This window comes from Macaca fascicularis, chromosome 14 (assembly GCF_037993035.2).
Source record: "Macaca fascicularis isolate 582-1 chromosome 14, T2T-MFA8v1.1".
Taxonomy (NCBI): domain Eukaryota; kingdom Metazoa; phylum Chordata; class Mammalia; order Primates; family Cercopithecidae; genus Macaca; species Macaca fascicularis.
Window position 1 is genome coordinate 745,564 of NC_088388.1, and position 26,591 is coordinate 772,154.

The window sequence follows — 26,591 nt, forward strand, 5'->3', positions numbered from 1 at the left end:
GCCGCGGTGGCGGTTCGCGTTTCTCGTGTCCGCTTGACTGACAGCTGCGCGGAGGGAGCGGACGAAGCGAGCGGGAGGCGGCGGCGCAGGTAGAGCGCCCGGGGGGTCGTGGGGGCGTGCGGCCAGGGTCTCGCGGCCCGAGGTGTCCGACCGGGAGCGGCTGGAGCCGGACGCGAGCGGGGCGCGCGAGTTCGAGCCTAGAGCCGACACGCAGCAACAAGTGGGGTCCGGCGCGGGGGCTTGGGGAGAGGGCGGGCGCGGACCGGGGCGGGTCTTCCTGCTGCCCCTCTTGGCCCCGCCGGGTAGTGGGTCCCTCCGCCTCCGCCTCTACTCGCGGGGTGTCCGGGGCTCTCGGCGCCGAGTTCGGGGGTCCCATTCTGGACGCGGCCCAGCCCCTAGGAGCGCCGTCCTGGCCTCGGCCGCGCAGTTACGGCCCCCGCCGGCTGCTCCCCGCCCCGGCCTCCTGTCCGCGTTCTTTCCGCTCCTTCCCAGGAAGGGGGTCGGGGTGCGCCCTCCCCGGTCCCGGCTCTGCTGGGCTGCTGGCCGTCCCGACGCTGAGACGCGCCTCTGAGCACGGGGAGAGGGGGCCCGGGAGGGAGGTCGGGGAGGGCGTCGTGGAAGAGGTGCTCTTTGAATTGAACCTTGAAGACCGCGGCACAGGGGACCCCTGGGCAGACTCCCGGAGGCTGCACTGGCAGGACCCGCTGAAGGCCGCAGCTCTGCCTTGCCCTGGAGCTCAGGGCCTACGGAGGACGAGGGAGGGGGAGCCCGTGTCTCTCGGATGGAGTGCGGGGGGGCTGGCACCAGCACCCTCCTTGCTGTGCCCCTAGGGTGGGGGTGAGGAAATGGGGGGTCGGTGTGCAGTAGGAGGCAAAGAAGACTCCTTGGAGGTGCCAGGTAGGCTGTGGGGGGGTGGGTGGGCTGCAAAGTGGCACCCATGGGGGGGCTCTGGGCTGGGGCTTCCAGCTGGGGTGGGACCTGTGCTGGGTTCCAGGCATCAGCTGCCGCTTTCTCAGGGCAATGCTGGGTCTGCCTTAGTTGCAGGGGAGGAGGATGAAGGGTTTTCTGGATCCAGAGTGGTGCTGGCCAGATCCACTGCACACTTGGGATTTCTGCTCCCAACCTGGCCAGGGCCCTGGGCAGCTTCCCCAGTGGCATTTGTCATACCCCACCCAGCCACGTGCAGAGCCACGAGCGGAGGCCACTTCCCTTCCCTGACCCCCTCCCCCCAGGATGAGTGGACGCACATCCTGCTCTGGCAGAGGGGCAGGACAGGGGCCGTGAGTAACGGTGGCCTGGGGTCAGAGCCAGGCTCAGCTGCAGAGGCTGCTGGTGGCTGTGGAGGTGAGGGAGGAAGGGGGGTCCGGGATGTTAGCAGGGTGGGCCCTGGGGAGTGGGTGGGGGCCCGGAGGCTTCCTGGAGGAGGGTCCAGGGCCTGTCCTGCGCCTGTTCCTGCCTGCAGGAGTTGTTTACTCGGAGCACGGGGCGGGGAGAGTAAGCTGCCCTCCAAATCCTGGCTTGGGCCAAGCTGACATTCTTGGAATTCCAAGTGTGTAAGCTTCCTATCCCTCCATTTCCTAGCAGAGCCCCTGAGACCTGGAGACTGCCCCAGCCTCAGGCTCTGTGCCCCTCCCCCGAGTCCCCACCACATGTGTGTGGAGGCCGCTGGGGAGCCCAGGCCTGTCCTCAGCCCTGACGGGGCTATACCTGAGGACCCTGGGGAGCCTGGGCCTGCCTCAGCCCTGGCTGGTGCGTCCCCCTGAGAGCGTGTGGGGCGGAACAGCCTGGGGCCTGGGCCCGACCCTCCTCAGGCTAGCGGGGGTGGGAGGGAGCCTTGTGGGGGGGCAGGGCACTGTGCTGCCCAGCAGGGGCCGGTGGGGGCCCCTCTCTCCTGGGTGTGGAGTGTTGGTACAGACCCGGCCTGGCTTCTGGGGAGGGCCTGGGATGGGGCCAGGAGGCGAGGCACTGGTTTCATAGAAGGAGGCGTTGTGGAGCCTCCTGTGGTCAGCACAGGGCACAGGGAGCGGAGGGTGGGCTCCCCCAAGCGCTTCCTGCTAGAGGAGGGGTCACTTCAGGGCAAGTGACCAGGGGAAACCCATGATTGAAGTTTTAGCTGCTGAGCCCCTCCCACCCCGGGTGTTGCCCTGGAAACAGGCCAGCCACGGGACCGGGAGGGCTGGGAGGGGGGAGCACGGGCTGCGCCCTCGCTGGGATTCAGCTGAACTTGCACTCTGGTCTGGGATCACAGCCCGTGTTTCCCTATCTGTGAAGCTCAGGTGGGACCAGAAACTGCCCACCAGGAGGGCTGCATCCCTCCTGCCACTGAGACCAGGCATGGCCTTTGGCTGGGAGAGGGTGATCATGGTGTGTGTCCCCAGCCTCGCCCCCACACCTGTGCCCCTTGGCCCTGTCCATGGCTGGGACAGATGTGTGCTCACCCTGAGGATGTTGTGGGGTGGGATGGGTGCACACGGCGTCACGAGCACACGTGCCCGACACCTCAGCGGTGCACACAGCCAAGGCCACTGCTTGCCGTACCCACGACGTCCGCGTCCTCCCTGCAGTCCTGGGAGATCGGCATTTTGAGCAGTGGGGTCTGTAGATGGGGCCAAGGCTGAACTGGCCCCAGCCTAACCACTCACATGCCTGGGCTGGTGGCATTTGGGAATGTCACTGCCTGCCATGCAGCTGCCCAGGCCTGATGTGCCCCCCAGACTGTTCTGTAGGGGTCTAGGTTGCACGGGTCAGGGCCCGGGCTGTGGTGGGATGGCACCTGAGGTGCGGCTGCTCCTGGAGCCTGGGGGTTGTGGGAAGGTGCCCCCCACCCAGGGTCCTAAGTGTGTTGCTTTCACCCCCAACTCCCAGAAGAGAAATACCCAACAGTGCAGGGGAGGGTTACGGGGAAGGCCTGGAGTGTGGGGTTGGCCTCGGTGGTCCTGGGAGGAAAGACTGGGGAACCTCTGGATGGTCTGTCCCTCCCCTGGGGCTGGTGGGGGGATCAGAGTGGTGTCTCCAGCCTCCAGGGCTCAGGTTTGGGTGGGAGAGGCCTAGTCCCACCCAGACTCTGTGTGCAGCCCCCAGTCCCTGCTCCTTGTATGCATGAGGGGGTGCTAGCTTGCTTGGGACCCCCCCGCCCAGGGTGAGGGCCTGGGACGGGCACTGGGGCCCCACAGGGGCTGAGGCAGCCAGGAAGCCCACAGCATAAGCTGTTTGTGTTGGCGGGCCTCCCTGCTTCCTCAAAGCTACCTCAGAGCCTGTGAGCCTGGGGAGTCAGGGTGTGTGGGCTTGGCTCTGCTGTCTGTCCTGAGCTGCCCCTGCTGGGCTGTGTGGCGACCCCAGGCTCTGGGCTGGGCCAGGACTGAGCTGCTGCCCTGCTGCTGGGGCTCAGAGAGGCCGCTCCACTGGCCTGGCACCCAGGCTACTGCAGACAGGCTGCTCTGTCGCATGGGCAGGCCTCTCTTGGGGGGGGACCTCCCTCTGGCTTCGTGGGTGTCCGAGGTCTCCTTGCAGCTCAGTCCCCCGGGGTTTTCCAACCTGCAGAGCTCTGGGTGTCTGTCTCGGGGCCCTCGCTCAGCCAGGGTTGGGTTGGAGCCTCTATGGTTCCTCCTGCCCTTGGGCTACTGGAAGGACAGTTACCTCACTCCAGAGAGCCGGGTCTGAGGGGCGAGGTGTTGCGGGGTGGAGCCAGCAGGGCAGGGAGTGCTGGGCACTGCGTTTGGCTGCCCAGGTGAGTTTGGGGCTTCTCCCTGGCCAGAAATCCATGAGTGGCAGGAGGAGGACAGACTCCCCAACCCATGGTGGAGGAGGGCCTTGAGGGTCCTTGCTGACAGCTCCATGGGGAGGGCGCGAGGCCCCCTTCCTGAGCTGGGGTGTCTGCTCAGAGCCCAAGGCAGGGTGGGGTGGGAGTGCTCCTGCCTGGCAGGAAGCAGACAGCAGGCTGGACCAGGGGTCTGGGACCCCAGCGGGGAGGCACTGCTGCGTGTCTGTGTGGGTGCAAGCGTGTGCCTTGGCCTGTGTCTCTGCATGTCCCTGTGCTGTGAGTATATGTCTTTGAACATGTGTTCTCTGCACACCGTGTCTCTGTGAGTGAGCCTGTGTCCCTGCCTGGCTGTCTCAGAGGCCTGAACGGGCAGAATTTGGTGACTCAGTCATTGATTCAAAGCTCTCCTGGTTGGGGCTACTCCTCAGTGGTCTTCTCCCCCGAGTCTGGTGGTGTATCCCCCTGCCCACCCCCGACTGCCCCTCTGCCCTGTAGGGACCTGGCCCCAGGTGGGTGTTCCCTGCCCTTGTCTAGGAGCATCTCTGGCTGTGCTGAGGATGGAAGCCAGGGCTCCACTCTGCCCGTCTTTCCTTCCGCAGAGCTTGGGGCTGCCTTGGTCGCACCCACCGCCTGCCTGCCCACTGGTCAGCCTTCAGGGGCCCTGAGCAGCGCCTGGCCTCTTTCCTGTGGCCAGCCCAGGTATGTCACAGCCCGGCGGGGCTGGATGGTTGTGGTGGGCAGCAGTGGGCTTGCCTCTGGGTCTCACTTTGCCGGCCCAGGGGCCTTGCCAGCCGGACACTTTGACAACACACCTGAGCGTCTAATCGGAGCTCCCGTGGGGAGGGGCTGGACTTTGGAGACAGGGTCCCAGAACACCCTGGCTGGAGTGTTGAGGAAGGACCCTCCCCAGCTGAGCTCTGACACTGTGGCCTTGCCCGGGCCCCTGTCTGTGTCTGAGCAACCCAGTGTGAATCCTGAACTTGGCAACAGGAGCAAGCCCAGCCCCTGCTCCTACTGGCCCTCGGTGGCCTTGTTTGAGGTTTTTTTTTTGTTTTTTTTTTTTGTTTTTTTTTTTGAGGGAGTCTCGCTCTGTCCCCCAGGCTGGGGTGCAATGGCCGGATCTCAGCTCACTGCAAGCTCCGCCTCCCGGGTTTACGCCATTCTCCTGCCTCAGCCTCCCGAGTAGCTGGGACTACAGGCACCCGCCACCTCGCCCGGCTAGTTATTTTTTGTATTTTTTAGTAGAGATGGGGTTTCACCTTGTTAGCCAGGATGGTCTCGATCTCCTGACCTCGTGATCCGCCCGTCTCGGCCTCCCAAAGTGCTGGGATTACAGGCTTGAGCCACCGCACCCGGCCTGTTTGAGGTTTTTGATTTCTTCTTGAATAGGCCTCATCTGCTCACCTGGGTGATGTGTGCAGGGCTTTGTAGATGGGAAAGGGGGTGACAGGGGTCTTGGGGGGCACTGGGACTGCATCCTGGGTGCTGGGCTGAGTGCAGGCACCCAGAGCAGCTCTCCCTTTGCCCTCCCACCCGCATGGGACCCTCGAGCCTCGCCCGCCACTTCTCCTTCCAGCTCTCCCTTTGCCCTCCCACCCGCGTGGGACCCTCGAGCCTCGCCCGCCACTTCTCCTTCCAGCTCTCCCTTTGCCCTCCCACCCGCCTGGGACCCTCGAGCCTCGCCCGCCACTTCTCCTTCCAGCTCTCCCTTTGCCCTCCCACCCGCGTGGGACCCTCGAGCCTCGCCCGCCACTTCTCCTTCCAGCTCTCCCTTTGCCCTCCCACCCGCGTGGGACCCTCGAGCCTTGCCCGCCACTTCTCCTTCCAGCTCTCCCTTTGCCCTCCCACCCGCGTGGGACCCTCGAGCCTTGCCCGCCACTTCTCCTTCCAGCCCCAGCCACAGGGGGATGCAGGAGAGATGGGGCAGGGGTGCCACTGGCTAGCCTGGTGGCAGATGCTCTCCTTGGGGTGGCTCAGGTGGAGTTTTGGACTGCAGGTGGGGTCTGGCTTCTTCCAGTCAGCCTGGGGTCCTCCCAGGTCCCCGTGGCACCTCCCCTTGCCTGGCCCACGAGTAGGTGCTCTGAGCGCTGCCCAGGTCACATGCGAGCTCCCTGGAGGCGCTGCCCACGGCTGAGTGTCTGCCCTCGGGTTGTACCCGCATGGCCGGCAGAAGGGGGCCGGGCGTCATGCGGGTGTTTCCGTCAGGGTCGGGGTCCCAGGGTTCCTGGGGTCTCTGCTGGGCCCCGATGCGTGGCCTCCGTTCTGACCTATTCCTGGGGCCCAGACCCACCAAAGAACCCTCAGGGGAAGGACAGGGTAGGGGCCATGGGAAGCGCCAGGATGGCCGTGTGGACCTTCAGGGGACCTCCAGACTAGCCTCCTGTTCCGGGGGCCCCCTATCCCCTTCCCCCAGTGAGGACCTGGGCATGGGGTGCTGCCGCGGGGCTAGGGCTGCAGTTCTCTACAGAACCCTTGGGGGGCAGCAGAGGCTTGGGGCAGGTCCTCAGGGGCCGGCAGAGGTGCGGGACCTCCCTGGGCACCCAGGTCTCCCACGGCAGTCCTCCCCAGACCTGCCACCTCCCACATCAGTTACTCCAGGAGGACCCAGGCCTCCAGAGATGGCCAGCCCTGCCAGGGAGCACCCCTTCCCCTCCCTTAGCGGTCTCTCCCTCCTCTTCCTCCTTCCCTTCCTCATGCCCGACCTCTGGGCTTCAGGTCACCTGCCAGGAATCTGGGCCACGTGCTTCCCAACGCCGTAGGGCCCTTGTGCCCTGCAGTGGTGCTGCGGCTTCAGAGACGTGGGGTAGGCTGCGGGGCACAGCTGGGGGCCTCTGTCCCCATCTCCGGTTGTGGGAGGCGTGTGCGCACCCGGCGTGATGACACCCAGGAGTGCAGGCACATCTGTGCACGGGGCCAGTATGTCTGTACCTGTCGGGGGCGGGGTGGGGTCTCTTACAGGCTGATTTCCAGCCGGGGCTTGAAGAAAATGAAATTCTGGGCCTCTTGTTTAAAAATTACCAAGAATTTCAAGACGGGAACAGCAGAGCATCAAGCCAGCTGGGGTGGGTGCGAGCGACTGCCCTTGAAGCCGGCCCCGCTCCCGCCTTGGGGACTACACGGGGCGGAGGCCGAGCCGTGCCCACCTGGAACGCTCTGGGTGTGGCCTGGGGCTGCCCGCCTCCCGCGGGGCTGCCTGCTGGGGGGATGTCTCAGCAATCACACCTGCGCTCTTCTGTGTTGTGGAACCTCTCGTATAGTCAAAGACTCAACGGCCCCCGCTCCAGGCAGTGCAGGCTGACCCAGCCCTCCCCCCCGTCCGCCCCCGGCACTCAGGGCTTCCCAAAGCGCCCGGGGCGGAGTCGCCCCAAGTTGCCACCAGACAGCAACGGGGTAACCCTCCATTTGCGTGGTGCTTTGCGTATTGTTCGCGTGGTCGGAGGTCTCCAAGCCCGACCCGGGGCCGGGGTCCAGGCGAGGTACCGTGGGGGAAGGGCTGGGGGCGTCGGTCGCGGGCCAAGAGCTGCCCAGGTCTCATCCCCAGGCCCCGGCCCCGGTCCCCAGTCCCCTCAGGCGTCCTTCGCGAGCATCTTCCTGCCGCGCGCGCAAAGTGGGGAGGGCTGGGGCGCAGGCGCCGGCAGAGGGGCCGGGGTCGCGGCTGGTGCGTTGCCGGGGGCTGCGATTGGTCGGCCCGGGCGGAGCGCTGGGGTTTGCCGGGCGGTGCGGCGAGGAGGGGAGGGGGTCCGCGCGTGGGCGGAGCCGCCGGGGATTGGCCGGGAGGGCGCGGGGCGGGGCGCGCGAGGTCGCGGGGCGCGGGGTCCGCAGCGCGCGGGCCGGGCAGGTGTTGGGGTCCCGCAGCCGGGGTCCGTGCGGATCCGCGCGTCCCGCTGCCACCGCGGGGGCCAGACCGGGAGCGGGAGCGGGGCCGGAGCAGGCACCGGCCGGCGGGATGGGGGTTTCCGGGGCGGCGGGCGTGGGGCGCTGAGAGGCGGCCCCGGCACACCCGGGCGAGATGCGCCGCTCCAGCACGGACGAGTCCACGTACCGGCGCAGCCCCTCTCCGGAGGGCAAGGAGCCGGGCTTCGCGCGCGGCGGCCCCTTCCGGCGCTACAGCAGCCTGTACGGGCGCGCGGGAGGCGGGGACGCCGGGGGCGCCTTCTTCGGCCTGCACGCGAATCCCGGCCCCAAGGCGGCCCAGGCGCGCTACACGTCGCCCAAGGGCAACAAGTACGTGGTCTTCTACCTGGACCTCTCCTTCATTTTCCTTCTAGAGCTGAAGCGCTGCGGCATGGCGCGCGCCTGCCTCCAAGCCGTTAAGTACCTCATGTTCGCCTTCAACCTGCTCTTCTGGGTGAGTCCGGGCGCCGGGGTGGGTGCCCGGGAAAGACCCGGGGTGCCTGCCGCGGCGGGTCACGGGGTCTGGGAGGCCCGAGTCGCTGCCCTGGCCGGGCGTTGGGTGCGGTTGGGGGGGTGGTCCAGGAGGACCCAAGACCGCTGCTCCGGCTGGGGCCTGGACTGGGCGGGTGGGGAAGGTTTTCGCTGGGTCTGACCCCTGCACTCCGAGAGGCTGCGCCACGCCCCGGCCCCCTCTCCTCTACTCTCTTGATGGGACGGGACACGTTGCACACGTGCGCGCCGGGCAGGACCACCCGGGCACTGCGCCTCCCTTAGGGTCGGGATTCCAGTCCGGGTCGTGGCCCGTTTTGCGCGGGGCCCCGGTGCCTCCCCTGGGCCCGCCCCCTCCCCGGTGCAGCTGGCATCCTTGCTTCGGCCCCACTCCTCCAGGCAGGCGACCTGCCCGGCCAAGGGACTCACTTCCGAGGGGTTGAGCCGGCTGCCGCCAAGGTTCCCCAGTCGCCGGGAGGCGCTGCGGAAGGGAATCCCGGACACTGAGCAGGGCCGTGGGCCATGAGTGCTCGCGGCAGACCCTGGCTTTCCCGCGCCTCCGGCAGCAGAGGCTTCCCTAACTTTTGCGGAGGTGGTGTCAGGTGTGCTCAGACCTGGAGTGGTGTCTAGGGTGGGCCCTGTGTGCTGGGCGGGGCAGAGCTGAAGTAGAGGGAGGACAAGGTTCCACCCCAGCCCCAAGTCGGCAGGAGGTGGGGCAGGACTCCCACCTGGCCAGGTTGGAGCACGCCTCATGGAGCCGCCACCCTGTCCTGTCCCTGGCCCCTGTGGAGGGCAGTTGGAGTTGGGGGTGGCCAAGGATGACCTGGGCCGGGCCTGGGGCTTTGCTGGCTGGGCTGGGGGAGGTGAAGTGATGCCAAGGTCATTCTGTGCCCTATCCTTAATTCCTGAACCAGCTGCTGCAGCTGGGAGTCAGGGGTGTGGCCTCAGCTTCGCCCGGGCTCTGGGCGTCAGGAGGCTGTCCATCTGCATGAGATCCAGCTGGGGCCAAGTGCCCAGAAGCCTGGGTCCGCCTTCCCATCTCTCTCCTCCTGAGCCCTGGCTCCTTCTCTCGCCAGCTTGGGGTGGGGGCTGCGGGGGTCCCTGGGAGGGACAGCAGCCTGGGTTGCCTGCCGGGTGTGACCCAAGGAGCCTCCTGGTCCAGACATCCACCTCCAGAAGGGGTCACCCCAAGGGTTTGTTTTCTGCAAGGGGATCTTGAAGGGGTGAGGTCCAGGCCTGAGGGGTGCCTTGGAGGTAGGGGGGTGGGAGACATGGGTTTGGGCTGGAGCTGGTGGGTGTAGGGGGTGGGCTGCAGGTGGCTGAGTGACCAGAGTGTTTCTGTGATGGGGGGACGGGACCGAATGACTGAAGGGCAGTGGGTGTGGGGGCCCGGCAGGCAGGTCCTGGGAGGGGAAGCCCTCTCCTCTGTCCCCCCTCCTCCCCTCCTCCGTGGCCTGGACACCTGCCTTCAGGGAGAAAGAAGAGGGTCCCCGGGGGGGGTCTCTGCCCTGAGAGCAGCCCACCTTCATGGAAGACCCCAGGTAGACCCCGCTTTGCTCTGTGAACCCCAAAGAGGCCTCCATTTCTTTTTTTTTTTTTTTTGAGATGGAGTCTCGCTCTGTCGCCCGGGCTGGAGTGCAGTGGCTGGATCTCAGCTCACTGCAAGCTCCGCCTCCCGGGTTTACGCCATTCTCCTGCCTCAGCCTCCCGAGTAGCTGGGACTACAGGCGCCAACTCACCTGGCTAGTTTTTTGTATTTTTTTAGTAGAGACGGGGTTTCACGGTGTTAGCCAGGATGGTCTCGATCTGCTGACCTCGTGATCCGCCCGTCTCGGCCTCCCAAAGTGCTGGGATTACAGGCTTGAGCCACCGCGCCCGGCCAAGGCCTCCATTTCTACCGCTGGCAGACACACTCCGCTGTCCTCAACCTGGGAAGGAACACACCAGGAACCCTCTTGGGACCCTGTTCTGGGCTGGAAAATCCAGTTCTCTCTTTTTTATTTTTATTTTTTGAGATGGAGTCCTGCTCTGTGACCTGGAGTGCAGTAGTGTGATCTCGGCTCGCTGCAACCTTCCGCCTCTGGGGTTCAAGCGATTCTCCCACCTCAGCCTGCCGAGTAACTGGGATTACAGATGTGCATTACCGTGCCCGGCTAATTTCTGTATTTTTAGTAGAGACGGGATTTCACTATGTTGGTCAGGCTGGTCTTGAACTCCTGCCCTCATGATCCACCGTCTCTGCCTCCCAAAGTGCCTCCCAAAGTGCTGGGATTACAGGCGTGAGCCACCGTGACCGGCCCCAATTATTTTTTATTATTCAATCACCACCTGCTGCCCAGTCCAGCAAACTGGAGCCCCGCTGGCCTCATACACCAGCCTTGGCCCCCCCAACCCTGGGCTGGTGCCCAGTGGGGGTCTGAGTGCGGGAGCGGGGCAGGGGAAATAAGAATGGGTGGGGGTTTAGTCAGGAGAGTCTGTCCTGGGCTGACGTCCACACCTGCTGTGCCGTGAGTCACTGTGAGCTAAGCCCCCTTCTCCTGGCAGGAGGCTATTTCAGGAGTCAGGCCTAGTGCCCCTTCCCCAGGGCTCCTTTCCTTTTGGGGGTGCCAGCTCTCTGTAGTAGGGGCTTTTGCATTTCCAACTCATCTGTCCTGCCAGGGGGCAGAGCCTGGCCCGTTCCTCCTCAGAATAATTTCCTCCGTCTCCTCGGGATGAAGCTCAGGGGTTAAGGTGGTGGGAGGGGTATCCCCCTGGTGGGACCCCAAGAGCCCGTGTGTGTCTGTCCTGACCCCCCGCTGCCGGAGTCCTGCTGGGCCTGTGGGGAGGGCGTGGGGGAGCCCCAGTGGGCAGCCAGTGACCAGAGCCATGGGCAGTGGTGGGAGCCGGGGCGGGATGAGGAAAGTTGTGTGTGACTGGGGGGCTGTGCCCGTTCTGGGTGTGGCTGTGGGTGTGGAGGCAGAGGCTGAGCCCTGTACGTGGTACGGGTGTGGCCAGGATGAGGGGTCCTGTGGCACTGGGAGGAGTTGGGGGGCTGAGAGTGGGGGACCCGTGCCTGGCTCCTGTGCAGTGGTCAGGGTGCAGTGATGGTTCTGCAGCTTCCCTCTGCCCCCACCGTGCCCGTCTGCCCCTTAGCTTTGCTCTCCTGTGCCCTCAACCCCAGCCTGGCACCTCTTTCTCCTGCCTTTGCCTTCATGCTCTTCTCAAAGTCCCCCTTCTTCCAAATGCAGACCCTCCAAGGCCCTGACAGTACTCCTGGCTTCCAAGGTCTCTTTGGGTCCAGACCTGAGCCCCCTTCTACACCCACGGTCAGACTGGGCCCCTGGCTGAGACCACAGTCACTAACTGGACCTGGGGCAGCCTTGGGGCCTACTTGAGTGGGGGGGAAGGAAGGGGCTCGCTCCAGAAGACTGACTGACGTATTTGTTTACAGCGTTGGTTCGAATTTCCGGGGCAGGCATCTTTGCTGGGGTTTGGGAGGGTAGGGCTGCTCGCAAGGGTCTGTACTCAGAGCCTCCAGCTTCGGGTGGAGTGGGGAGGGTTCCTGGGGCAGCCAGGGTAGGGAGGTAGGATGTGTCCTGGCCTGGTGGTGGGGCACCTGGTGGGGCCTTCAGAGTTCAGAGCAGTGGTGCCAACTCCTAGCCCCATGGGCATCTGGGGACACACTGCCTGCCTTCAGCTAATAGGAGCCCCCCCCCGGTGATGGCAGCTTCACTGGGGCACAGCCACTGAGCCTGCCTTTGAGCCCTCCCTGCACAGGGTGGGGAGTGGGAAGCACAAGGCCTGTGATGGGGCCCGGGTGTCTCCTGGGAGCCCCATTCTGGGGGAAGCTGGGTGCAGGGCCCGTGAGCCTGAGCAAGGTGTCGTGGGTCCAGGCAGGTGCCGACACAGACACAGGTCAGCAGTAGTGAGGGCATATGGGGGCTCTGCTGCCTCAGGACCCCCACCTTCAGGCCTCTGTGCTGCCTCGTCAGCTCAACCTCTGCCAGCAACGCTCTTCCCTTAATGGAAGTGGAGGTCCCAGGGGCGGAGGGGAGAGGACGGGGCCTGCAATTCCTGCCCATCAGGGGTGGAGGCGGCTGAGCTCCTTAGCAAGGTGCCACCACCAAGGGCTGTCCTCCTGCCCGCCTGGCCTCGGCTCCTTCCCGACGCTGCTCCTCAGGGTGGGTGCCGCTCCCCTTCCCCTCCCCGCCCCAGCATCAGAAGCTCGGCGGAAGCTCAGGCCCTCTCTGCACTGTGTGGTTAGGGCCCCTCTGGGGGGCCGGGGTGGAGGTCGGAGTCCTGCCTGCCACTGTGGGACGCCGGGCAGGTCCTGCCCTCCTTGGGGCCTCATTTTCCCATCTGCACCACGTGGGGCGGTACAGGATGAGGTCCCCAGGTGCTGGCCTGACCCGGGGGGGTGAGTGGAAATGTGGGAGGCCCCTCAACCCCCTGCCACCTGCACTGACCCCCCGGGAGACACCCAGGTGGGCAGTGTGTCGGAGCCATGTGGTCCAGGGCCCCAGCCTGGAGGGGACACGGGGACTGTCCTGGCTCTGTCCTGTTTGAGCTGTTAAACCCTCAAACCCTGGAGGTGTGGGGGCCCCTCAGCCTGACTGCCCACTCTCTGTTGCCCCAAAGGAAGGTCCTGGCTGCGCTTGGGGCCTCTGCTCTGAGATCGGCAGTGAGCCTGGTGGAGGGGTGCGGCGGGGGCCAGTCTTTGGCTTCCCCTCCCCTGGGATGAGTTGAGGCGATGTCTGGCAGATGCCATGGCGAGCCCGCCTGGCGCTGGCCTCTGGGCAGCACAGTGTCCCCGAGGGGGGCAGAGGGCTCTGCCTCCAGCTCCCAGGCCTCTCTGAGGAGTTCAACATCCCAGGCCAGCCTTTGGGGTGGGGATGGCGGCAAACTCCCAGCATCCATTTCTGAAGGAAGGCCCTGATCCCGGCAACCACAGTGTGTCTGAGCCTTGGGAAGTGTGTGGCTCCCGGTGGGTGGGCAGCAGCAGAGGTCGGTTGGGGGCACTGCCTGCCCAGCTGCGGGCTCCAGGTAGCTCTGGTGCTGTTGGGGGTAGGTCAGACCTGTCCACCTGGTGACACAGGCCTGGCACCATGGACCTCTGCAGGCTCCAGGTCTCAGCTGGTGGCAGGGCAGGCAGGCCGGGCCTCGGCGTGGAGATGGCTCTCTCCGGGGGCAGAGATACGGCATTGGCAGCTCAGGGCTGCAGAGGCAGGCAGAGAAGTCAGGAGGCCCACGCAGGGGGACGGGAGTGAGCGTGGGGGCCTGGGTTCCCAGCTGCACCTGTGTGATGTGAGCCGTGGCCCTGGCCTGACGACGGCCGGCTTGCCTCCTTGCGGCTCCCACGCAGCCCTGCTGCACCCACAGCCCCGCTGGGTCACAGTCTCCTCCTGGATTCCTCCCCGCCCTCCAGCAAACTCCTACTCACCCTGCAGGACCCAGCATTGGCACCCTGGGCAGGTGCCCCCTGATGAGGGCTGTTCTGCTCTCCCTGCCTTGGACACTGGCCTCATGGTGGGCCTTGGTCACTAGGTGGGGCTGGTCTCATCTCTGGGCCCTGGGGGCCCTTGGAGAGCTCCTAGGTTCAGGGATGAGGGAACGGAGGACAGATGGGGGTGTGGAGACAGGATGTTGCTCGGGGCCCACAGCTTTAAGGAAACAAATCACAGCGAACCACACATTGTAAGTGGACAGACTTGTAATCCCTGGAAACCAGCATCCCAGCCATGATGGGATGTTCCCGTCAGCCCAGAGGGTCTGAGGCTGTGCTGGCTGCCAGCATCCCTGTCTCTGGACAGAGCCCTGGTTCCTGCGGGGACTCAGCCCCCCCATCCTATCCCAAGGACGTGGCTGGCAGCCCAGCCATCTGCCACACACACACACGCCGGAGGGGCAGGGGGCTGAGGATGGAGAGCCGGTCAGCACAGCCCCCGTGGGCCTGGAGGGAGCACACTCCATGGACTCCAGTGACTGCACCCCTGCCCGAGGCCTCCAGGAGGCTCAAGGGGGCCGTCCCCCAGCACCTGCCCAAGAGGCTCAGGTGGGCTGTCCAGAGCAGAAAAGAAGGGCAGAGCGGAGAATGCACAGGCCTCAGCAGCACCTGCACACGCTCAGCGCTGGGGGACGGCCCCCCGAGCCTCTTGGGCTCCTAGTCTTGGGCTGAGCCATCAGTTGCTGCTGAAGATCAGGGTGAGCAAGTGTCTGATGGACTGAGCCTGGGGCCAGGTGTGCTGGACGGACATTGGCCAGAGATGGTCTCAGGCAGGTACTGGGGACAGGTTCTGGGCATCGGACAGTGTGAGCTGATGCCTGGGAGAAGGACGGGCCCTGGGCACCGCTGACTCTGGAGGTGAAGAGGTCTGGGATGGAGCCGCTCGCCTGGGCTGTTCCCCCAGCTGCCATCCAGGGTTCCTCTCCCCATCTGTCACGGAGCGGCGTCAGCCTCCCGCTGAGCTTGTGTCTGGCCTGGTGGGGGCAGCAGTGAGGGAGGGAGGTTTTAGCTGATTCCCATTTGTACTGAGTGCGTGGGGATGGGATGGAGCTCCTCTGGTTTCCGGGGCCAGGCCCAGATGCTGGGTGGGACCCTGGTAGGATACACAGGCTGCCAGCCACACCCCCAGCTGCTGCCCCTCTGGCTGCATTTGACCAGAGGGACCTGGCCCTCCTGGCCTCAGCCCTGCTCATCCTGCCTTTGATGTTCTGTCTCCAAGCAAATGGGGTGCATTTTCTCTTGCACTTGAAGGCTATAATTTTCCTGCCAAAATGTTTTAAAAGCTGCACACACAGAAACACGTTCAAAATTGCAGGTAATTTTATTAACCACGTGCACACACTTTTATCTGTGTGGGTCTACCAGCGTGCAGGTGCAGCACGCTGGGGCCTGGGGGACACTGGGTCGCAGGGCAAGACTGCGCGGGTGTGGCCACGTGTCATGCTGTGAGGCAGCATCTGTGGCAATGTGGGCTGGTGTCTGTCACAGTGTGTGTGACTGAGCCAGGGCCCTGGCGACACCAGGTCGCAGGGAAGGCTCCGTCTCAAAAAAACCCAAACTAAAAACAAAAACCCAAACAAAAAACACACACTGTGTGTCTGTGGCCACGTGTGATGGTGTGAGGCGTCTGTGGTGATGTGGGCTGTCGTCTGCCACAGTGTGTGACCGCCCCGCCTGGTGACAGCGAGTGGGTGGGTCTTTCCTGCCATCTTGGGTGGAGGTGAGGATGTTTTGTGGAGTGTTAATTAGGGAAATCAGTTCCCACCAGGGCTGGGGCAGTTGTGGAAGGGGTCCAGGGCTGGAGGTGTAAGGCCCCTTCCTGCCCAGCCCCTGTGGAACGTGGGTGTCCCACACCTGGCATGGCACCAGTCACTCTGCACACGTCCTCCCTGTGCCCTTCGAGGCATCCCCTTGGGGCGAGGGGAGCTCGGAACCGCTCATTTTCCTGCTGACAGGAGAGGTCTGCCGTCCTTGGAAGGCAGAGGCAGACGGTGCAGGCGGTTTTTTTTTTTTTTTTTGAGACTGAGTCTCTGTCGCTCAGGCTGGAGTGCAGTGGCGCTATCTTGGCTCACTGCAAGCTCTGCTTCCTGGGTTCACGCCATTCTCCTGCCTCAGCCTCCTGAGTAGCTGGGACTAGAGGTGCCCGCCACCACGCCCGGCTAGTTTTTTGTATTTTTAGTACAGACGGGGTTTCACCGTGTTAGCCAGGATGGTCTCGATCTCCTGACCTCGTGATCCGCCCGCCTCACCCTCCCAGAGTGCTGGGATTACAGGCGGGAGCCACCGCGCCCAGCCCCAGTTTGGGTTTTAAATGACAGTTTTCTCTGTTGCGCCAGCACCTCCCCTAAGTTCAGGGACCTTCACCCACCAGCCTGGGCATTTAGCCTGGAATGCAACTTGCGGGGTTGCTTGGTGCTTGAGGCCAGGATATGCTCTGAGCTGGCGATGGCCATCTCTTCTTCTGGGGCCTCTTGTTTCCCTCTGACCTTCTGCCCTCATCACCTGGTGATCTGGACCCAGGGCCATATCCCTTCTCTGCCCAATTCTTGGGGCAGTGACCATGTCAGGCCATGTGTGGTGCCCTGTCTGCCCCTCCACGAAACCTGGGAACTGTGGGAGGACATGGGGACAGCCCAGGGCCAGGCTGGGGTTCCTATGTGCTCCTCGAGAATGCCCCTCAGTTCCGCACGGCCTTGTCTGAACTGGTCTGTACCTGGTGTGCGTGTCCTTGTGCCCGACGGTCTGGAGGGAGCACTGAGGGAGCCTTTGCCTCCAGGCCTCTCCCGTGCTCCAGGATGTCACGAGGGACACCTCTCCAAAGATGCGTGGATGGGGGTGCTGAGTTAGCAGTCAGCACCCTCAAGAGCCCGTCCCCCAGCTGCTGGTGCATCGCGTAGCAGGGCCAGGTCCCCCAGGAAGTGGGGGCATCTCTGTAGAGTTGGCAGACCCTGCCCACCCTGGGGCTGTGGCTGAAGCCCAGTGCTCCAGTGAGGACAGATTCTCTTAATTAGGGATGTCCTCGGCACTTGTGCCACGGAGCTGGCCTCTGGTCCTGCACACTCCAGACACATCCACCCTGGCTCACACACCCCGCTCACAAGCACCCCGGTTTCCATGCACCCCAGGCTCCCACGCACCCTGCTCACACGCACCCTGGTTCCCACACACCCCAGGTTCCTGCGCACCCCGGCTCACATGCACCCCCATTCACATGCACCCCAGGCTCCGACGCATCCTGGCCAACAAGCATCCTGGCCCACATGCACCCCCCGCTCACACGCACTCTGGCTCAGATGTACCCATGCTCACACACACCCTGGCTCGCACACCCCCCCGGCTCACACACATCTCTGGGGTCACATGCACCCCAGCTTACACGCAACCCGGCTCACACCCATCCCGACTCACACACACCCCCGGCTCACACGCTCCCTGGCCCCCATGTACCTCGGCTCACACACACCCCGGCTCTCACACACCCTGGCTCACACGCACCCCGACTCACACCCATCCCGACTCACACACACCCCTGCTCATACGAACCCCGACTCACACCCATCCCGACTCACACACACACCCCTGCTCACACGCACCCTGACTCACACCCATCCCGACTCTCACACATCCCAGCTCACACACACCCCCGGCTCACATGCTCCCTGGCCCCCATGTACCTCGGCTCACACACACCCCGGCTCTCACACACCCTGGCTCACACGCACCCCGACTCACACGCACCCCGGCTCACAGGCATCCTGGCCCACACACCCCGGCTCACACGCACCCCCGGCTCACACACACCCCGGCTTACACGCACCCCCGGCTCACACGTTCCCTGGCCCCCATGTACCTCGGCTCACACGCACCCCAGCTCACACGTGCCCCGGCTCACACGCTCCCTGGCCCCCATGCACCTCAGCTCACACGCACCCCAGCTCACATGCACCCCTGCTAACACACACCCCCTCTCACAGGCACCCTGGCTCACACATGCCTCAGGCTCATGCATCCCTCCCCTGGTGCATCTCTGGGCAGCCCTCTGCCAAGCTGTGCTGGCTGCCACCCCCAAGCCTTTTCCTGGTCTCCTGGGAAGCCTCCCCTATCCCCCTAAGCTGCTTCTGGGGCTGGGTTTACTCAGAAGCAACACCCAGGCCGGGCGCTGTGCCCAGGTCTCCTTTTTTTTTTTTTTTTTTGAGACGGAGTCTTGCTCTGTCACCCAGGCTGGAGTGCGGTGGCCGGATCTCAGCTCACTGCAAGCTCCGCCTCCCGGGTTCACGCCATTCTCCTGCCTCAGCCTCCCGAGTAGCTGGGACTACAGGCGCCCGCCACCTCGCCCGGCTAGTTTTTTGTATTTTTTAGTAGAGACGGGGTTTCACCGTGTTAGCCAGGATGGTCTCGATCTCCTGACCTCGTGATCCGCCCGTCTCGGCCTCCCAAAGTGCTGGGATTACAGGCGTGAGCCACCGCGCCCGGCCCCAGGTCTCCTATTGGCTCCTTAGCAGTACCCCTGGAGCCATGAGGGGCTGTGTGGTCAGAGTTAGCCCTTGCCTTGGTACTCCGAATCCTGGGGCCCAGAGCACAGGGGTGACCCCTCTTCCTGCACCCGGTCTGTCCAGCTCCCCTGCGCCCCTGCGCCCCGTGCCTGGCCTGCTGGGGAGGGGCTCTGGGCTTGGGTGTTAGAGCTCAGCAGGCACCAGGAGCCAGTGGCTCGGCAGAGATTCCCAGGACAGGCCCTGCGCCGGCAGCCTCCGGACAACGTTCTGTTGTGAACGTTAAGCAGAGATGCTGCCTCTGGAAGGCCGGGGGACAGAGCCTGCATTCTCCCCAGGACGGCCTGAGCATGTGTGGGACTCGTGGGCCCCAGCAGGGGGGATTCTGCTCTGAGGGGATTTCACCCTGTGGAGTCCAGAGGGACCCAAGACACCAGTGAGAGGCCTTGCCTGAACCTCTGGGCACCAAGTGACCACGCCGGCCTTGGGCAGGGAGCCGTGTCCCATCTCCCCAGCACGGGCTCCTGCCTGCCTGCCAGCCAGTGAAAGGGTGGCGGCCTCCAACCTGCAGCCTGGCCTGGCTGATGCACTGCTCAGGGAGGGGCAGGGGAGCGTGCACACGAGGAGGGGGCATCTCCCACCCCCAGGTCCCCTGAGGCAAGAGTCTTGGGGCCCATGGGGCCTGCGGGAGCCCTGCCAGGGTGGAGGCCCCAGGCCTGTCTTGAGCTGAGCTGGTGTGGCGGGTGGGGGTGGGGTGGCTGCTGGTGGCCAGCAGCTCATCTCCCAGCCTTGGTTTGTATCTGGAAAGTGGGGTGTGAGTCTGGCCACTGGGGCTTGGGAGGCTTTTATGGGGTGACTTGGGGCTTCTGGTAGCCCCCAGGGAACCCCCAGAGCCTGTGGTCTGGGTGCTCCGAGGGGCTCCATTGGGTGGAGGGGTGGCTTTGCCAGCCTACTCCCAAGTCCCGTCCAGTCGGGTGGGGCAGGGATCCCCCAGGGCTGCCCGCCACCCGCCTGGGTGCCCACGCTGCGGACCAGGAGCTGGTCAGCATTTCCCGGCGACTGCTTACCCCATGCCCAGGTCTGGAACGTATCTTCCGTCTCCTCCTGAAACGGCCCAAGCCCGAGGCCTCAGCCTCTGAGGGTGGGGGTCCTGTCGGACCCCTGCTTCCCTTGAGACCTTGCTGGCCTGGCAGCCTAGCACCCTCTCTCCGGGCGCAGGACCCCCTCGTCTCCCCCGCCTCTTCCTGTTTTAATTGATTTTTATAAGAACAAGCACTTAGGAAACACAGTAAGAGCTCCAGCGGTTACAGAGGCTGCGGGAGGTGCTCCTGGGGGACCCGCCTTCTCCGTTCCCGCCAGTGCCTGTAAGAAATCATAACTTGGCTGGGCACGGTGGCGCACACCTATAATCTCAACACTTTGGGAGGCCAAGGTGGGTGGATCATGAGGTCAGGAGATTAACATCAAGACCATCCTGGCTAACATGGTGAAACCCCGTCTCTACTAAAAATACAAAAAAGTAGCCAGGTGTGGTGGTACATGCCTGTAGTCCCAGCTACTTGGGAGGCTGAGGCAGGAGAATCACTTGAACCTGGGAGGCGGAGGAGGTTGCAGTGAACCGAGATGGCGCCACTGCACTCCAGCCTGGGCAACAGAGTGAGATTCCATGTCCAAAAAGAGAGAAAGGAAAGAAAGAAAAGGAAGGAAGGGACGGAGGGGGGCGGAGAGGGGAGAAGGGAAGAAGGAGGGGAGAGGGGAGAGAGACAAAGTGTGAGGGAATCAGCATTTCTCCTGCTACGAGTGACGGGACAGCCGGGGACATCACAGAGACCTTCTTGGGAAGTGGGCACCGGAATCCTGAGGCTGCCTGCCAGGAAGCCCCATCCCGGAGTGAGGGCCGGGCTGGGTCTCCCTGACAGCAGTCTGGAAAGGCTGGAGTGGCCTGTCAGGTGGGGAGTGGGCTTCTGTGCTGGGCAGACCAGAGGGCGAAGTGGGGTTGGGGGTGTGCAGGCTGCGTCCTGGGGCCTAAGATCCCGCCCCTCTGGCTCCAGGCTGGGGGGTGGGCAGATGCCCCCTAGAGGGAGGTTCAGGGGCACGAGGGAGCCCCCACCACCGTGGCCAGGGATTGTGGGTTTGGGGATGGGGTGCCAACCCAGGGTGTCGGGAAAAGACTGGCCTGCCCTGGACACCCCCCAGGGCTGCCATGGGATTTAGCAGGACTCCGGGTGGTTCTGGCTCAGGCCGGCAGGCGGTGTGGCCTTGGCTTGCGGGCCAGGCTCTGCCCTGGGGTCCAGAGCTTGTGTTGGGGCCTCACCCTGTCTCTCTCATGTTGCTGTGCCCCAGCTGGGGGGCTGTGGCGTGCTGGGCGTCGGCATCTGGCTGGCCGCCACCCAGGGGAGCTTCGCCACGCTGTCCTCCTCCTTCCCGTCCCTGTCGGCTGCCAACCTGCTCATCATCACCGGTGCCTTTGTCATGGCCATCGGCTTCGTGGGCTGCCTGGGCGCCATCAAGGAGAACAAGTGCCTCCTGCTCGCTGTGAGTGCCGGGGCCCAGGCATGCTCTGGGTGGGACCACACAGGGTGGGGCTCTGGTGGTCCCCAGGCCTTGGCTGCTGCAGTGACCCCCAGAAGCGGGCCCCACCTCTGGGGCCTGACCTCCAGGTTGGGAGTGTGGCCACTGTTGGGTCTTCTGGGCTGCACTGGGGCTGGGGCTGATTTGTGGAGTGGGGGCGGGGGTCACTCGAGAACATGCTGTAGCTTGTCAGGAGCCTCCCTTGACGGGACACTGGCCCTGGTGAGCACAGGCACAGCCCCATACACGTGTGCACAGGCATGCACAGCCTTTCATGGGCTTGCGGTCTCCATGATTCATTCCTGACCACCCCACCCCCACTGTGGCCCCTTCCCCAGCTCCTTGTCCGGGGCCGGGTCTCTCAGCTCCCTGGGACCGTCTGCTGGGACCCTCCCAGCCCCCACCTCCCCTCAGGGATGGACTTATAGGCAGGGATGTGTTTATCCTCCTTGGAAATGTTCTCATCACAGATAATTAAAAATGAAAAGGGCTCCTAGATGGAAACACAGGCTTGCTACCGATTAATATGCCTGGCTGAGGCCGTGGGCCTGAAGCAGGTCTGCAGCCTGCTGAGGTCCTAAATCAAGAGGCTTCAGATCACCTCTTTGTCTGAGAAGCCCTGGATGGGGTGGGGCTTCCCTTAGATCGCCTCAGCCAGCCCACTCCCCTCCATACCCCTTCTTGGCAGTGAGCCCCCCATCTCTCAGCCTCCCGGGCATCCGTTGGGGCCCAGAGCCCCCTGGAGGCAGTAGGTGGGGGTCTGTGGCAGCCCTGCTGGGGCTTGGAGCTCCTCCAACAGTTGAGGAAGCTGCTGTGTGTGGGCCCCGCCACGCCTGCAGGGATAGAAGCCCTACCCCTTTCCCACAGGCGACTGGGACCAGAACCCTGGGTACCTCCTGGGGGTGAGGGGCCCCTGTGTCCTTAGCCCAGCACCCTGTCTGCCCCACTCAGGCCCACTCTGCCTGGGCCCCCCAGTTCCTGGACACACCCTGTCCATGCCTGCCTTCCTCTTGCGGGTGTCAGTGACCTCTGCATGGAGGAGGAGCAGCAGGGCTGGGGTCAGGCTGAGCTTCAGGGCTGCCGCCAGGAGGGGGAAGCTTGCGTGGTCAGAGGTGGGGCTTGCAGCCTGTGGTCTTGCTGGAGGGGGCATCAGCCACCCTGGCTGCCCTGAGGGCTGTGACGTGGGAGTGGAAGGGGCCTCTGCAGCCCAGGTGTGACAGGCACCCCGCGAGGCACCCGCCGGACACTCACAGGCCCCTGGACGGAGGTGTCTGAAGCCAGCTGACAGGGGCTAGAGCCTTGGAACAGGGACTTGTGCCCATTGGGGGTGTCTGGGTTGCCCCAGGGATGGGGGCAGGGGAGGGGAGCCCAGGCCAGCCCAGGGCCCTACATTCAGGGGCTGAGCAGGACACGACAGCCACAGTCCCTGGACCTGGGGCCGAGGCTGAGGGTTCTGAGGTGGTGGTGGCATTCTGGGGTCTCGGATTGGGGGCCTGGCAAAGGTTTCCTGGCAGCACCAGGTATCCATGAGGTGTGTGGCCCTGGCCCCTGGCATGCTATGGGGTGGAGGCCGTGGGGCCTGCCAGGTCCCTGTCTGAGCCTGCCCCCCCCCACAGTTCTTCCTGCTGCTGCTGCTGGTGTTCCTGCTGGAGGCCACCATTGCCATCCTCTTCTTCGCCTACACGGACAAGGTATGGCTGCCTCGGCCGCAGGCCCAGGTGCAGGGCTGGGGGCACTGTGGGCCCGGTGTGGACAGAGTGGCCCCCATCTGCCCTCCCTGGCGGCCAAGACAGCGAGTGTGGATTTACCAGGCCTGGAGGGGGAGCACCCCCAACCCTGGGAGGCTGTGCTGTGCCTCTGCGGTGACTGGGGCACAAGGGCACTGCTCCCCCACCCGGAGGGCGCGCCCTAGGTCGTCCCCCGACACAGCGTCCCGGGCCATCTGCTCCCAGCGCCTTGTCCTGGCTGCTCACCCTGGGGTTCTGCTCTGTAGAACGGCCTCTTCTCAGTCACTCGTTTATATATTCAGCCATTTGTTTATATTGGGATGAAGTCACCGCTATTGAGGCTGCACTCTGAGCTAGAACACAACACTGCTTTGTTTTGCGAATCACACTGTCTGTCCTTGGCCCTGGGGAGCTCCTGCCGTCGGCTGCTGGGTTCTCTGATGTGCCCCCATCAACAGACTTTTCATTCTGGGGCACGTCCTGACTTCCTGGCACTGTAGGGGGCTCCAGGCTCCTCCTGTATTCCCTGCCCTGGCCCAGGAATCAGCCCCTTTTCCAGGGTGCCCTGGGTCCTCACTGAATATTGGGGACCGTGGCCGGGGTGCTGGGTGGGCTCGGCGCTCATAGCTCCTGGCTTCCAGCTCACAGAGCACGGCTGGACGTGTCCTGACACGTGGAGTCACCTGTATCCCTGTCTTCTGTCCCCCCAGGACCCATGGTCCTCCCCCAGCCTGGGGAGGAAGCCCGGAGGTGGGGGCCCTGGGCCTCAGGGCTGCTGGGAGGACATGGGGCCGGTGTGTCTGCAGCTTGGTGGGCTAGGAAGGACAGGAGACACTTCAGGACCAGGCGCAGGAGGGGCCCAGCTTAGGGGCCAGCGAGGGGGTCTGGATGAGGGAGGCGGGGTACAGTGGGAGGGGCCCTGCTGACCCCCCCGCACCCCCAGATTGACAGGTACGCCCAGCAAGACCTGAAGAAAGGCTTGCACCTGTACGGCACGCAGGGCAACGTGGGCCTCACCAACGCCTGGAGCATCATCCAGACTGACGTGAGGCCTGGGCAGGTGGGCGGGGTCAGCGGGTGCCCCCTTCCCTCCCGCCTCAGCCCAACCTGAGCTTGTCCCCCAGTTCCGCTGCTGTGGTGTCTCCAACTACACTGACTGGTTTGAGGTGTACAACGCCACGCGGGTGCCTGACTCCTGCTGCCTGGAGTTCAGTGAGAGCTGCGGGCTGCACGCACCTGGCACCTGGTGGAAGGCGGTGAGACCCCCACCCTGGGGGCTGGCGGGGGCCTAGAGGGTGGGACCGGCAGGCCCTTCCGTGACATGCAGGACATGCCTCCTGCAGCCGTGCTACGAGACGGTGAAGGTGTGGCTCCAGGAGAACCTGCTGGCTGTGGGCGTCTTTGGGCTGTGCACGGCACTGGTGCAGGTATGGCCTGGGGACTGCAGACTCCCTGCTACCCCTTTGCTGGGGCCTTCTGAGCCCAGGGAACAAAGTAGCAAAGGCCTTGCCCCCAGGAACCCATGATCCGGGGAGGCTGGGGCAAAAGCAGGAGGGTGAGTTCGGGGGGATGGGCAGGGACAGCCTGTGGGGACGGTGGGCTCCCTCTTAGTGGACAGAGGCAGAGGCTGGTGTGGGGTGGAGGCCGGCAGCCGTTCGTGCTGGTTGGTGGCCCAGGACTGGCCAGTGCGCAGAGAGTGGCAGCTGGGGTCCTGGTGCCTGTGACCCCTGCTCTCCAAACTCCACAGCCCCCAGGAAGTCCTGGGTGTCCTCATGCTTGCGAGGCTCAGGGGAGGGTGCTATGGCTTGAGCCGTAGGGGTTGGGTGGGGTGTGTGAGCCAGCAGGAAGCTGAAGGGCTCTGCCGCTGTGTCCCCTGCCCCGGGGTCAGGGCCAGGGCCAGGGCCAGGGCCCGCTCTGGGCTTGAGGCCTGAGGCCATGGAGCTGCTATGCCCAGCCCTCCTCCCCTCCCCACAGATCCTAGGCCTGACCTTCGCCATGACCATGTACTGCCAGGTGGTCAAGGCAGACACCTACTGCGCGTAGGCTGCCTGCTTCTCTGCCAAAAGGACACCCACAGGGAGATGGCCGTGCCCACAGCTGCCTTTCCCACCACCAGCCTCGGTGCTCTGCCCCATGCTGGGAGGAGGGAGGGAGGGACAGGTGCCCGGAGCCCCCGGAACCCTGTTTCTAGAAGGCCCTGGCTCAGGTGGCTTCAGGGCCTCCAAACCCCCCCTGGGAGGGGTGGCCACGTGCTGGCTATGGAACCCAGGGCAGGGGTGGGAGGGGTCTCCAGTACTTTTTGTATTTACATATTTTCCAAAGCAGTGTTCACACGGGTGCCAGCCTGTGGCCCCCAGCCTCCCGGGAAGCGGGTTGGGGCTGCAGGAACAGGGGCTTGGCATCCTGGAAGTGGCCCCACTGGTCCTGGTGCTCCAGGCAGGGCCATGGACCCCTTACCTACATTCCACAGTGGGCCCGTGGGGCTCCTGGTGCATCCTAATAAAGTGTGAGCCGCAGCCCTGTGTCTACTGCTAGTCTGCCTTCCCTACCCCATCTTCCCTTCTGGCACCCAGGCCTGGGGCAGGGCAGCCTCATGAGGCTTAGGCAGAGCCCTGTGGCTGTGGGGTCACCTGGTGCACAGGCTTGGGGGAGCCGCCTGCAGAGGACTCTCCAGACTTCTGGTTTTAAGGAAATCATGACATTAGCTCTAAGAAGTGGTGATGGGGCCAGACACGGTAGCTCACACCTGTAATCCCTTTGGGAGGCCAAGGCGGGTGGATCACTTGAGGTCAGGAGTTTGAGACCGGCCTGGCCAACATGTTGAAACCCTGTCTCTACTAAAAATACAAAAATTAGCCAGGTTTGGTGGCAGGAGAATCGCTTGATTCTGGGAGACAGTGCAGTGAGTGGAGATCGCACCACTGCACTCCAGCCTGGATGACACAGGAAGACTCCATCTCAAAAGAAAAAAATAGTAATAAAAATATAAAAAAAGTGCCAAGCGCCCTCGGGGGGTGGGGGGGGAGGGGGCGTCCCTGAACTGCCGGCCTGTGCTAGGTGGGCTTCCCTCTGCTTCACCCCCAACCCCAGGGTCTTCCTCCCCAAGTGGGGCTCTCCTGCCCAAAAACGCCCACCCCAGGGCCTCCTCCTGAGGCAGGGCTCCTTCCATATCACCCCCACCCTGGGGCCTCCTGTCGAGGTGGGGCTCCGCTTTTCCCCCGTCTATTTTGTTCCTAGAACTCTGCCCTTTAAGTGAGCTGGCAGCACAAAGCAGTTATCACAGGGCACAGAAAAAACATGCATCAAGGTGCCTGCCACAGGATTCTCACAGCCAGGGTGAGGGTTGTGTGGGGACACTGGCCACAGAGATGACAGTCAGTTCAGGTTGGGGCATCTGATCCCCAAACTACCCCACAATCTCAATTTCCAGCTAATTCCTGCCTCACCCTCTGCCCATCACCCTGGAGACAGAGCCCGCTCTAGGCGTCCTATCCTATGTGGCATCCCCACCCCTGCTTGCACCCAATGCTGATCTGGCAATGCCTAGCTCCAGGCCCACACCACCCTCCCAGGCCTGCGTGTCCCCTGCCCTCACTCTGACGGAAGCCACAGGATCCCTGAGAACGAACTCAAATGTTAGCGTCAGCGCCTCTGGGGACACAAGGTCAGTGCCCCAAAGCCAGTGGCAGCTTTTGTTTTTTTTTAGAGAAGGTTTTTGGAGTGTAGTTGATCACAGCTCACTGCAGCCTCAACCTCATCAAGTGCTCCTCCCACCTCAGCCTCCTGAGTAGCTACGAGTACAGGCCCATGCCACCACGTCTTGCTAACTTGTATTTTTAGGGGGTAGAGACGGGGTTTCACCATGTTGTCCAGCATTCCTCCCGCCACGGCTTTCCAAAGTACTGGGATTACAGGCATGAGCCACTGCACACACCACCTGTATCTCCTACACCCATGTCAAGCAGCAGCAAAGCAGTGGGAAGGGCTGCACCTGCAGTGTGGCGGCTCACAGGCCTCCCTGACATCCAGGCCTTTCTTAGGCGTGGGTGCCTTGGGCCAACCCAGGACCCCCTCCCCAGCTTCTGTCCTGTGGAGGAGACCCCACCATGCTTCTTACCACCGGCTGGAGATGTCCTGACCCCCCTGCCCACCACACCCTGATGTTACTGACTCTGAAC

General features: G+C 64.1%; 1 protein-coding gene across 22 annotated transcripts; it reads left to right on the top strand.

Annotated features, from left to right (window-relative positions):
* Positions 1-8: 8 nt before the first annotated feature.
* TSPAN4 (tetraspanin 4) lies at positions 9-24,929 on the top strand. 22 transcript variants are annotated; one of them, XM_045372426.2, is made up of 9 exons: positions 9-225; positions 4,360-4,459; positions 8,029-8,108; positions 20,459-20,650; positions 22,303-22,377; positions 23,357-23,458; positions 23,538-23,669; positions 23,757-23,840; positions 24,388-24,929. In XM_045372426.2, exons 3-9 carry the CDS (start codon positions 8,046-8,048, stop codon positions 24,454-24,456), a joined length of 717 nt encoding a protein of 238 aa, XP_045228361.1. In that variant the 5' UTR covers positions 9-225; positions 4,360-4,459; positions 8,029-8,045; the 3' UTR covers positions 24,457-24,929. The 22 variants fall into 22 exon arrangements, 21 of the variants coding, with proteins under 21 accessions (XP_045228361.1, XP_045228360.1, XP_005576875.1 ...); XM_045372425.2 differs by having other exon boundaries at positions 9-220; XM_005576818.4 differs by having other exon boundaries at positions 9-89.
* Positions 24,930-26,591: the final 1,662 nt, after the last annotated feature.